Below are 12,697 nucleotides of genomic sequence, written 5' to 3'. Positions count from 1 at the left end.
TCAGGGAAAATAATTGCTTCCTCCAAAAAACACAGTGTGCTTCTAATACTGGGTTTGTTCACAAAAGAGGACATTGTTATTGTTGTTTTATTTTTGTAGGACAAATGAGACATTGAAAGACAATCTGGGCAAAATGGCGCCTCGATCAGAAAACACACAATGAGCTGCTTATACTGTTTGCAAATATGCGGTGCTTGACTGCACATGTAATAACGAATAATAATATAGCAAAATGACAAAGTGCACTCATTGAGTTCGTCCGCGTGTGTGCATGATTTTAGGAAGTCCTCCAAATGGAGAAGCAGATGGGAGGCAAGTTGTTGGACGAACCAAAGACGCTCAACTTCAGCGACAGCACCCACAACCTGAGACTTTCCATTCACGACGTTCCTCACACGCTGTGGAAAAGCAAGCTGCTGGCCAAGTATCAGGTCGAACATTTGGATGATCATTATTAGGGCTTGAGCACAACGCCCACTTGGAATCATTGTGTTCATTATTTTTCCTGTGAAGTCATCAAATTTGAGGGGGATTTAACATGGCCCAAAAACTCAACATATACATATATACATGTATACATGTTCTGAATGTGTCTACTTTTTTTTTTTTTTTTTTGCAGGAGCTCTGTTTCCAGCAAGTGTGGGACGGCTCCCAGAGGAACCTCCACTGCTGCTTCACTCTCGAGCGCTTCTCCACCGCCACCGTGGAGCTCACCTGCAAGATTTGCGTGCGCCAAGTGGAGGGCGAAGGTCAGATCTTTCAGCTGGACACCACGCTGTCAGAGGTAGGCGACACGCTTCTATGCAAATGAGATGTCAATAATATGGAAAAATAATGTGTTTACACGTGCAAGGCAGTAATAGATATGATATATTATAGTATAGCATTAGAATTCTTAGATCAGTAAAAAAAAAAAAAAAATCAAAATGACAATATTTCCACAAACTGTAAATCCTCATACGGTATCTAAACAGAAAATGTCTATTTCCCTTTATTTTTTGGGGGGGCGGGGGGGTCTAAAGACAAATTCGGCGGCAGGACTGAAATCATCTCTCCACTCACAAAATCCCACTCGGCAGAAGAATGGCGTTTGAAGGATGGAGGCACAATTGTGTGCTTTTGTGTTTCGCTAATGACATGAATTATGATACATTCCAGAGTTTGTCGTCTTCTCCTCTGGAGACGAACGAGCAGCACTTAATCTCAAAACCCCCCTCCACCCCACCCCCCTCCTCCCAGCATAGAAGTCCAAATCACTCTGCTTCAATCACAAAGCAGAAGGCGCTGAAACATTTCTCATTTTTCACCTTTTTTGTGGGATTTTCAGCTGGATTTACACCACAAGTGACACAAATCAAATTGTTTTGCTGTTGTTTTGTAGACATTGAATACGCTCCCCATATGTTGCGTTAGAGGTGTATCAAACCTCAAATAGGATTTGAATATGCTATATTATCGGTGTACAGAACATTACATATGGTCTAAATATGCATAATTAGGTATATAAAACAATAAATGCGTAAATGTTCATGAATGAATGGAAATGCCATTCCCCCCAAAAAATCAACAAAAATGTTTGTAATGTTTTTTACAAAAATAGCACTTTATAATATTGTACTTTATAAAACAAAAATGCAGTAGTAACAACATTAAAAAGAATAGAAATAATTATAAGGGTTATAAGTAGACTTTACCACCGATTTTATCGGCCTGATGGGTATCGGCTGATCGGCTTTAATGTCATAATTTGCCGATTGATCGGCTGCGCAAAAGGCATTTACTCCGCGTCGCCATCGTGCGGAAAAAAAAGTCTGAATCGACCTGCAGCGCGAACACAGCTGTGACTTCCGTTCCACTTTGTGCCTCGCAGGATTCCCAGAGCATCGACACGTCCCTGCTGGACCCGGCCAGTAACATCACCACGCTGGTGGGACCCAACGCCTTCCGCATCCCCGTCTCCATTCGCCAGAAGCTGTGCGGCAGCCTTGACGCGCCGCAGACCCGCGGCAACGACTGGAGGATGCTGGCCCACAAGCTCAACCTCGACAGGTGTGTTTGTGTTCAGTGTGCAGCCGGGACATTGTCCGTTCCATTTCCTCTTCTGTGTTTATCATGGCTGTGTTCGGAGTGCCATTCATCTCTTATTTACGAACGCCTTTTTCACGGCGCCCCCTAGTGTTCGGACTGAGACACCACATGACTGAAAGGCTTTGTGTTACAGGCTACATTTTAAGTTAAAATGTGAGCTAAAACTGTTAGAGACAGACAGACAGACAAAAAGATGGAAAGGGCTCTTCTTTCAATCAAAAAGTGCCTTTGATGGGTGTGTGCGCATATGTGTGTGTGTCCATTCTTGGGGTCCCACCACAGCGGGTGGGGGGCTTATCACAAGCAGCAGCTGCACAGTGATGAGAGCCCCTGACTGGGTGGACAGCGAAGAGCCACTTTTCTTCTTCTTCTTCGTCTTCTGTTCAACAATTTAACACAGTGGTCCCAAACCTTTTTTTGTTTTTTTTTTTGCGCCATAGACCAGTTTCACATCAAACAATATTTTGACGGACTGGCATAGAAAAAAAACAACAACAATCCTTCAAAAAAGATGCTTCAAGCTCTTTAATGCCACACCCACTTGAAGTATTCTGCCTCATTAAACATAAAACAAAGAGAATTTACACGATGTGCTAGCGTAATACTAATGCGAACAAATAACGGGAAACTCTGTTGACGGGCTAACGCCAGCGCTTAATAGCATCTATGTTATGGTGTTATAATCCTTTATGCGACAGATATTTGAACACAAGGCAGCAACACGTGTAAAGAGACAATCTAACAATTGTCACAGTCATATATTCTTTATCCTTTGCAAAGAACGAATAATATTAGTGCCATGTTGAGGAGCTGAGAACTAGCAACTGAGAGCTCCATCAAAATACTGTCTTTCCGTCTCTCTGCTTTAGACTGCCCTCAGGTGGCCAAAGAAGGAGCTGCACAGTCATCAATGAATTCAAAATTCCAGAATTGTCCAAATTGTTGGGAACCTCATGTCATTTTTTTGTTTTTTTTGTTTTCCTTTCTCAGATATCTGAACTACTTCGCCACCAAGTCCAGCCCGACGGGGGTCATCCTGGACCTTTGGGAGGCGCAGCACTTCCCCGACGGCAACCTGAGTCGCCTGGCCCAAGTCCTGGAGGAGATGGGACGCCACGACAGCCTCCTCCCCGCGGCCAACGAGCACTGACGACATTCCGGCAGTTCCCGATCCTTGCGAGGTTGGAAGAGAGGCAGGCGAAAACAACAACACTACTGCTCCTACGCTCGCACCTCTGTGGTATTTATGGCACCGGTCGCCATGGAAACAGGCCTCGGCTTTTTTCACGAGAAACAATCCCAAGACCGGTGTTGAAGAGGAATGATCTTTGCGTCGGGTCTCCACGGCAACCCATCAGATGGACTCGTGTTCTGTGATAGCATAGTATTGAATATGAATAATAATAATAATCCCAATTATGCTTTACAAGTCTTATGTTTTTGAAATAAGTGGCAGTGTCCTCTCACACTACTTTTGTTGCTTTTCTATGATTATTGCTTATTGTTTGCCGACCATTTGGCGAAAAAGGGGGTTGATGATGCAGATTTGTCTCATGATTCTTTGTGCGTTGTGATAAACGAGACCCTAAGGGAGAGCTGGATGTAATTGTATGTCCCAAAAAAAAAAAAAATCTATTTTTCTAGGACCAAATGTAAACACAGTACAGTTGCTTTTTGCCAAATAATTGACACGAGATGTGTGCGGTTCAGTCGAAAAGGTGGGGAGACAATTAAAATGAATGATTGTGACATCACTATAAGTAATATTTGTAAATGCATTTTGTTTGTTTATTTGTTTTTGGGTAAAGATGTCTATGCAAACTTTGCATCTTTTTTTTCATGTACTGTACGTCCTTATCAGGAAGGCCTTTTTTTTTTTTTAAAGTTGTTCCTTTGTCGTGCAGCTTCATGATGTTAACTTGTGTGTTGTGTACAAGCGAGGATCCTCACTAAGCGCTCCAATCTCATCCGGCAACGTAATTGTATAAAGTGTAAGAAATGTGATTTTTAAGACTAATAATAAATTATATTTATATGCAACACTGACAAAAAAAAAAGTGTGTTGTTGAATTGTTTTCGTTGAACCGCAGCCTATCATAGCAATCCCTAGGTCAGTGTTTCGCAAATTTTGAGTCAAGGCACCAAAAAAGATAAAAAAAATCTCAAACCGAGCAAAATGTCACAAAAGGCGGTTGCCTTAAGATACAAGTCACTTACCCGACATTTTTCGAGATAAGAGCAGTCATTCGGCCGTTTGTTGTTGTTTTTTTGCCACTGTATTTTTTTCAGTATTTTTTTTAACGTACAAATGAATGGTGGAAACCAACGTTGACAAAAGAGAGGAAGCAACATAGGTTTCTTTTTTTCATTAATTTAATCCAACTGATAATAATCCATGAACAAATGATCCTAATGAGGTCACTGAGCATCGTGATCTTTGGCTAGACAAAATCAACAGTACAAAAAACTGCTCATAAAAATGGCTTTTGGGAAGGGGTTGGTGTACCCCCCCAGCTCCTCTCGAGAGCCACTCCGCTTTCACAGAAAGCACAGTGTGACCAACACAAAGGTAGGGTAAACTCCTCCCCTTGTACAATGTGTCTTAGTGGTATGGTTCTGTCACGGCTTTATATCCTGAGACTCCAACATCCTGGCGAGGGTCTTCTTCACCCTCAAGGCAGTGAGGCGAGAGCCCGGCTTGTGCGACCAGCATGCCGACATCAGTTTTGCCATCTGACATAAACACTGAAGAAGACGACAATGATGCTCCTGATTTCAAAACAATCAACCATCTCCATGCCTTCTATACACTAAGGATATCAAATGATTGGTATTGTTTTCTTGTACATAATACAAACATTTACAAACCTTCGAAGGGAAAGTAAACACTAATCAGTACCCTGGCAAAGAGTTCGCTTGATAATTGACGAGAATATAATTTTTTTATTATTACAATTAGAAATGTAAAATTGAAATCCTAATTTGAAACCATACCTCTGTTTTGAAACCCTACTTTGAAACCCTCACCCTATTTTGAAAGACTCATCCTACTTTGAAACCCTAAACCTGTTTTAAAACCTAATTTGAAACCCTAACTCTGTTTTAAACCCCAAATTTGAAACCCTACTTTGAATCACTAACCCTGTTTTAAAACCCTATTTTGAAACCTTAACCCTGTTTTAAAACCCTAATTTGAAACCCTCACCCAGTTTAAAACCCCTACTTTGAAACACTAACCCTGTTTTGAAACCCTAACCCTGGTTTAAAACCTAATTTGAAACGCTCTGTTTTAAATCCCTGATTTGAAACCCTCACCCTGTTGAGAAACCCTACTTTGAAACCCTAATCTTGTTTTCAATTCCTACTTTGAAACCCTAACCCCATTTTGAAATCCCGTTTTGAAACCTTAACACTGTTTTAAAACCCAACATTAAAACCCTCACCCTATTTTTATACCCTACTTTGAAACCCTCAGCCTAATTTGCAACCCTACTTTGAAACCCTAATCCTATTTTGAAACCCTATTTCCATTTTAAACCCTACTTTGAAGCCCTAGCGCTGTTTTGAATTACTTGAGACGTTCGACGCCGATGAAATGTTCATGGCCAATCAGAATCGAGTCTTCACTAAAACCATACTGCGTGCTCTCACTAAAACATTGTTAGCGAAGCTTCCAAGCACTTAAAAAAACACAGATAGATCTAGAGATATATTTTTTAGATATTCATATATATTTTTGGGTTTTGGAAAATAAAGCCTTCCTAACAGTCTTGGAACTATGGAATATTTTTTTCCATACAATAGTTGTTGTTTTTTTTTTTTCTTTCATACTTTCCCAGCCCTGGAAATTGTTGAAATCCAATTCCTTCCTTTCCATACTTGATCCTGGATCAACCAGCTTCTTGTTTTTGATTCCAATTAAAATCACATTAAATTTGAAAATGTAACATTTAGGGTAGGGTAGGGTTTCATAACAGGGTTGGGGTTTTAATATACAGTTGTTTGGATGGAGGTTTGATACATCCTCCATCCATCCGTCATACAAATATGTAACATTCCTGTTTTGTGGCGTCATCCTCGTGTTGCACAAATACCTCGTCTGTGGCCCAACGGTTGGCAAACGCCGGCCTTTGCTGCTTGACGCAGACCACCTTCTTCATGTCGTCGTAGGAGGGGTCAGAGGCCACCAGGTCGTAGTAGGGGAGCTGGTACTCCTCCACGATGCCTTCGCACACGCCAGCGATTACTGTCAAAAAATATCGTCATGAATATCACCACATACCTCCGGTGACGCAGCGCCGAGCCATCTCCCACACGATGAGGCCGAAGCTGTACATGTCGGCCATGATGAAGGACCGGAAGGTGGTCTTGTTCAAGGTCTCGTCCAGGACCTCGGGGGGCATGTAGCGCTTGGTGCCCACGCGCAGGTTCGCCGGCACGTCCACCTCGTTGGTGTCGCTGACGGGGGGACCGCAGAGACAACCGGAAGTTAGCGGGCTTTGGAATATAAATAAATCAAATCAAAAAACTGAATTGAAAGTCACGAGATTTGGTAAAAATGCATCCAAAAAAATTGACACTAAGTATATATTGCAGTAGTAGAATATTAACATACTCTAGACCTGATTTTTTCTTTAAATGGTGTAAATACTTTGAAACCTATTTGCAGTTTTGTTTTAACCCATCCTCCATTATTCACTGCAAAACTCGCCTGCACCTTCTCCAAGATGCAACAAGATGGCGCCACAGCCATGGATAATAGGAAATATTGTTGAAACGATGAAGCTCAACTAAAAGACTAAGCTATGTCGGGCAGCTGAGTTTAGCCCGGGTTGTTCGTTCGTATAAGTTACCGAGTCTTCCCCCAGTCTAATATAAAAGTAGTGCTTTGGTGCCATTTTGTGCTAATCTTGGTGCCAAGGAAGTGAGGGGAGGGAGCTTCTATTAGACAAGCCAAAGCTTTGGCTCATGTAAAAGTAGTGCTTTCGCGCTACCGTGTGAGCTCTTTCGGCAATTAGAAACCTTTTTGTGTATGTGTGTGTGTGTGGGGGGGGGGGGGGGGCTATTGGCGAACAGTGCCACCGTTTTTGCACTGTATTATATAATAACATCATAAACGAGAATGTTGGGAAAAGCTTCATTTTTTGGGTTATGATGGGAAAAGCGGCAAATTCGACAACTGGAGAAGCATTTCCACGCAAAAGTTGTTACCTGCTAAACTTGACGGCCAGGCCGAGATCGGCGATGCAGCACGACCCGTTCCTCTTGACCAGGATGTTCTTGCTCTTCAGGTCTCGGTGGGCGATGGCCGGCTTGCCCTGCGTGCCGATGATCTCCATGTGCAGGTGGCACAGGCCCGATACGGACGAGTACGCCAGCTTGAGCAGAGCCCTGGCGTCCAGCGTGTTGCATTTGAGGTAGTCATACAGCGAGCCGTTCTCGTGGTAGTCGGTGATCAGGTACAGCTGCGTCCACGAGCCCGTGCCCTTAATGTCGGCCGCTATGAAGCCTGAAAGCACGAGCGTCAACAAAAAATAATAATCTAGATGTTTTAAATATTACTTTATGCTTTATTTTTTCATTGTTTTTTACGTTGCTTTAAATGTGTATATTTTGTTTTGGTTTTTTTAGATTTTTTTTTTAGGGGTGAAGGGTAAGGGTTTGGGTTTGAGTTGTTATCAAACAATTAATAAATAACATTTGTCATAAGATAATTATGTTCTGTATTTAAAAACTATTTGTGTTATTTTTCATTTTACATTTTTAATAAATATTACCGGGGGACAGATTAAGAATTGTCACCGACCAAAACATTTTACTTTTTATTTTTACATTTTTATTTAAAAAGTATTTTTCAATTAAATAAACTGGATGTCAATTTAAGATTTGACATAAAAAGCATGTTCAATAAAATAAAATGTTATCTTACTTTTCTCGTCTTACTAAAATATTCAATATTTTTTAAATATGATTTTTTTTCCTTTCAAAACATGCTAACATAAAATATATATTTTAGTAATTTTCTTAAATTACTAACATATATAATAAAGATGTAATCACAATAATAATAATAATAATAAAACAAACTTTTTTTGTTACTATAAATAAATATTAAAAAATATGCCATTCGTTTCTCAATGACATTTGATCTGGTACGGCAGTTTAATTCGTTCCGTGTTCGATCATCTTAAAGCACTGCACATGGACGCTCTTTGTTAGCGTATCTAATGGTGTTTCCCATTATGTGTTAGCATTAAGCTAGCTGACTTCAATAAGGCAAAGCTCGGCGGTTGTCCAATGAAGACGCTTGCGAAGGAGCGTCCGTCCGTCCGTCCATCAAGAGCACCGCTCGCATCCTCTCACCCAGAATGTTGTTGTGTCGCATGAGGAAGGTCTGGTAGATCTCCGTCTCTCTGAACCAGCTCTCTTCCTCTGTGGTTTGGAACACTTTGACGGCCACTCGCTCGCCTCGCCACTTGCCCATCCACACTTCGCCGTAGCGCCCCTTCCCGATCTGCTTCACCATCTGAATCTGTCTGGCGATGGTGCGCTGAACCTGGTGACACGGACCACACAAAAAAAACCTTCTGAGGATAACTGTATATCGTTTTTTTTTTTTTTTCTTTTTTTTTTTTTATAACCTATATGTATTAAAAAATATGTGTCGGATACATGAAATCAGTGAACTGCTAGAGAGAACACAAAATGTTATTTCCGTATATAACAAAAACATTCTGAACTCTGAAATAAAATAGCCAATGTCTATTTCAGTCCTGCTAGTATTTCCGACTTTAAAGCCAAATTGAAATAATTCATCTGCAGTAATCCAAAAATGCTGTCTGCTTCTGTGCTCCGTCACCCTGGGGGTTGATACATAGTTAATATGGTTCACGTAGCATCAAATGATCTGTTTCCTTCAGAAACGGTTCTTTTCATGGATTTATCCATTGTTTCGCGAGCAAGGGCCGAAAAGCTCAATAAATCTCGGCGCCAGGTGTCGGTCGCTACGTCAGCGGTTTCGACGCATGTTTTGAGTGACAACAAAAATATATACATTATTTTCATTTTAATGCTTTACCAGATCACCATGATTTTCAAATTGAAAATTACATTTGAATTTACTTAGAGTAGAAAAAATAAACCAGCCTGCTATGCTATGCAGAGGTGGCCTATAACTCCAGTCGCCAGTTTTAGGACTTGCGACTTGCTTGGCTACAATTAAGTAGCGCTTTGCCACCACCTTGCGGCATCTATAGCCAATTAGAAACTTTTGAAAGGGATGTCACAGAATTTCGTGTACAAAAATGATTTGAAATGTACAAACAGAGTATTATATCAAATATACAATAAGCTCTCAAGCTAATAGCTAAATAATGATGTAACTGGACAGAGGTACCTGAGAGAAGCTGACAAAAATGGGTTTAAAAAAAAAAACCAAATAGAAAGTTACTTAAGTCTTAAAACTATGTAAAAATATATACAAGCTTTGGTAAAAAAATTAAAAAAAACAACTAATAAAATATCTTAATTCAAACGTTTAACTTTTAAGACATGCTATTATTCCTCAATACTTCTCTACGTGCCTTTTGACCGTTAATTGCTAATGGGGGCCCCCTAGTGGTCGCAGGGCCGTAAGCCACTGCTCAGTTGGTTTATGCCTTGGCCGCTATGATATTATGTTGCGTAACTCGCATTAGAGGCAGCAATGTTTGTTACTGTGTGAGAGGTTCCATGCAGAGGGTGAAATGATTTGGTCCTACCAACAAGGGGACCCCCGAGCCTGATCCAGAGCCGACGCTGTGGGAAAGTTCGATGAGGTCCTTGAGTGACTCGCCCTGAGGGATGTAAGAGTCGTCCTGTTCCAGGTTGATGCTGTAGCGCGGCTCGGACTCCTGCCGCTTGTACCTAAACACGCGCGGGAAGATGCGAAGTGGACTGTGTTTGTGACACGTTCTGTACTTAAGTAGAAGTACAGATACTTTTGCAGAATAAAAGGAGGTACTGACTCAACTCCTGTACTTAAGTAAAAGTATAAAACGAGTGTGAATTATAAACAAACAGTAAATAAAGTCAAAACAAATAGTTTCAAATTTAGCTTCCCTAAGTAAGGGGTAGAGAGTACAGATAGTACATATATCTGATTTCAAATTTTGCGAGCAAAAGTCAAAAGTTGTCTGAAATATAAATATTCAATTAGCGATAACTGGAAAATCTACTTAAGGACAGTAAGAAAGTACAACTATTTCCCACCACTCTTTCATGAATGAGTGACAAAATCGAGTTGAGCGTTCGTTACCTGACGTAGCAGATGACGACGACGATGACAAGGAAGACGCTGCAGACCGTGATGGAGATGAGGAGAGCCAAGTAATGGGCACTGCTGTGCACATAATCTAAAATTTAAAAATATAAATCATGAAAATACAAGTGATTTAGTGTCTTGAGAAGATTTTCCTAACTTTCTCTCTGTCCTTCCTCTGGACACCCGCAAGCCGAGGATCGATCGTATCTCCTTCCTGAATCCCAAAGATCACATGTCACGCTGACATGCCACCGGAAGCAGCTCGGGGGGCTCGAGAATTTCAGTCGCTCATGATCACTCACACGAGTCCCCCCCCCCCGACACACACACACCAAAAATAACTAACCAACAACCGTAACCTAACTAACTGTAAACCTCCAACACTCGACGCTAACCCTAAGTCATAACCCGAAACCCAAACCCTATCCTAACCACCAACCACCATCAAGCATCGAGAAATCCTTGAGCCCCGTAACATTAGCTTCCACCCGAACCCCACGTAGAACTCTAACCCAACCCTAAACCTTAATCAACTTTTACCCTAACCAGTAACTAACAGTACTAACTGTAACCCCAAGCCTTACTTTAACCCTAACCTTGACTTTAAGCCACACCCAAAACCATAACCCCAAACCCTACCCCAACTGTAAGATTGACTTTCACCCTAAATCCAAACCCTCACCCAAAATTCTAACCCTGTTCACTCAAAACGTAAATCCTAACCGCTGACTACCAATCATGACCTAAACACTCATCCCTTCTCTAAATGTAACTGTTATACTAACCCTGACTCTATAAACCTAACACTAAACTCTACCTCAACCCTAACCTTGACTGTAACCAAAAAAAAAAAAATGAACATTTTTTAAAGGTAACCTCGACCGCCATCAAAACCTAGCCCAGGCATAACTTTGAATGTGAACCTCGACCCCAACCATAGATCCTGACTGCAGACCACCAACCCTAACCCTAAACAATCATCCCTACCCTAACCTTAACCACGACAAAAATCCTCACCCGAGCTGACCCTTTATTTGAAAGAGGCCTTTATATGAGAAGAGGACTACTGGTTCAAATGTGGTATTTATTATCATATCAGAGCCACATTAGGAAAACAGACTCTGGTATTTGGATTTGATAATTTAGCTATTCTGATTCCATTATGGATACTGCTTATAGATCCGATTCCTTATCGATTCTCATTGAATGATGAAATGATACAAATGGGGTTGTCTGCTCTTAACTCTTTAATATCTTCAACTTTGGGGGTCGATGAAAAACTTGCAGGATGTCAACAAGGTTGAGAACCACTGCTTTAAGCGGCCCTACCCGCCCGCTGTCAAGCCCTGGTCAAAGCTTTACGTCTAACCGTCACTCGAAACAAGTTCTCAAGGAGAATAGTTCTTGGATCCCATCCCTCCTGTGATACTTCTAGTCAGGTTTGCACTTGCTGCATGACTATTTGACTAGCAAATTGGCGTGTAGTGTACCAAATCAAATGGAAACGTGTTGATAGTAAAGGTAATTACAACCACAAAGTCGCACTAGCTGCGATATAAAAAGAGCTTTCTATTCAGGTTTGTACTTCCTGCACGGCTGTAAGACGGTCGCGTGTGTCTCACCTGAGGTCTGCAAGGGAGGAAGAGTAGGATGAAGGTTACGGTTGCAGTAGTCCTGATCCATGCAGCACTCCAGAGCTCTCCTGAAGCGAGTGTTCCACGTGTCCTAGCCAGCAATAAAACACGGTACCGTAAAACAGACGCCTCGCTGCAGTAACGATGACGACATCACGAGAGCGTCACAGCCCACATGCATTGCGGGAGAATCGGTAGTAAGACGTAACAAGGGTGAGACAGGACAATTGATTAGGGACACAAGAACACGTTAAGAGAAGGCAAACTCACTCTGCATTGGAACTCCGAGCCAGCCAGTCCCAAACAGCCTAACGTGACTGTGGCCAGACCGCCTTCCTCCTCCACCATGGTGAAGCAGTAACCGTCCGTCCTGACGAACGACATCCACTTTCACGATCAACAACGGTCAATCACTAAAAATATGTTCGGTTAGAGTATGTGTGAAGTTCATTTCTCTGATTAGTGCCATTCATTTCCAGGGTGGAAAAGTGGCAGATTTCCGCCCTAATGATCCAGTAACATCAATTCAAACGTGTACTTTATTTCTAAGGTAGCACCAATTGACTCTGCCTGGCGCTATAAAATTTAACTTTGTAAAATTTGGTCTGATAACGAACATGGGCTACTTGTGTTGGGCGGATCATCTACACAAGTTTGGTGATGAAGCGCTCCC

The 12,697-nt window shown here is 41.6% G+C and overlaps 2 protein-coding genes across 6 annotated transcripts in view; one reads left to right on the top strand and one right to left on the bottom strand.

Annotated features, from left to right (window-relative positions):
- unc5cb (unc-5 netrin receptor Cb) overlaps nt 1-4,128 on the top strand; it is a 173,380-nt gene extending 169,252 nt beyond the window's left edge. For all 5 annotated transcript variants that reach the window (XM_061799611.1, XM_061799608.1, XM_061799609.1 and 2 more), the window contains 4 exons: nt 282-431; nt 620-784; nt 1,871-2,049; nt 3,079-4,128. In XM_061799611.1, the coding sequence (XP_061655595.1) occupies nt 282-431; nt 620-784; nt 1,871-2,049; nt 3,079-3,238 (654 nt within the window). In that variant the 3' untranslated portion in view covers nt 3,239-4,128. The remainder of the gene's footprint in view (nt 1-281; nt 432-619; nt 785-1,870; nt 2,050-3,078) is intronic.
- A 315-nt stretch (nt 4,129-4,443) lies between these two features.
- The window catches only part of bmpr1bb (bone morphogenetic protein receptor, type IBb), a 45,495-nt gene continuing 37,241 nt past the window's right edge, over nt 4,444-12,697 (bottom strand). The window contains exons 5-13 of the mRNA XM_061799614.1: nt 12,295-12,394; nt 12,013-12,115; nt 10,385-10,481; nt 9,849-9,993; nt 8,452-8,644; nt 7,300-7,597; nt 6,371-6,546; nt 6,183-6,313; nt 4,444-4,833 (exon numbers count right to left, since the gene is read on the bottom strand). Coding sequence (XP_061655598.1) covers nt 4,708-4,833; nt 6,183-6,313; nt 6,371-6,546; nt 7,300-7,597; nt 8,452-8,644; nt 9,849-9,993; nt 10,385-10,481; nt 12,013-12,115; nt 12,295-12,394 — 1,369 coding nt within the window. The 3' untranslated portion in view covers nt 4,444-4,707. The remainder of the gene's footprint in view (nt 4,834-6,182; nt 6,314-6,370; nt 6,547-7,299; nt 7,598-8,451; nt 8,645-9,848; nt 9,994-10,384; nt 10,482-12,012; nt 12,116-12,294; nt 12,395-12,697) is intronic.

Source organism: Phyllopteryx taeniolatus, chromosome 15 (genome assembly GCF_024500385.1).
Source record: "Phyllopteryx taeniolatus isolate TA_2022b chromosome 15, UOR_Ptae_1.2, whole genome shotgun sequence".
Classification (NCBI taxonomy): domain Eukaryota; kingdom Metazoa; phylum Chordata; class Actinopteri; order Syngnathiformes; family Syngnathidae; genus Phyllopteryx; species Phyllopteryx taeniolatus.
The sequence above is the reverse complement of the archived record's forward strand: the minus strand, read 5'-3'. Positions and strand labels throughout refer to the sequence as shown.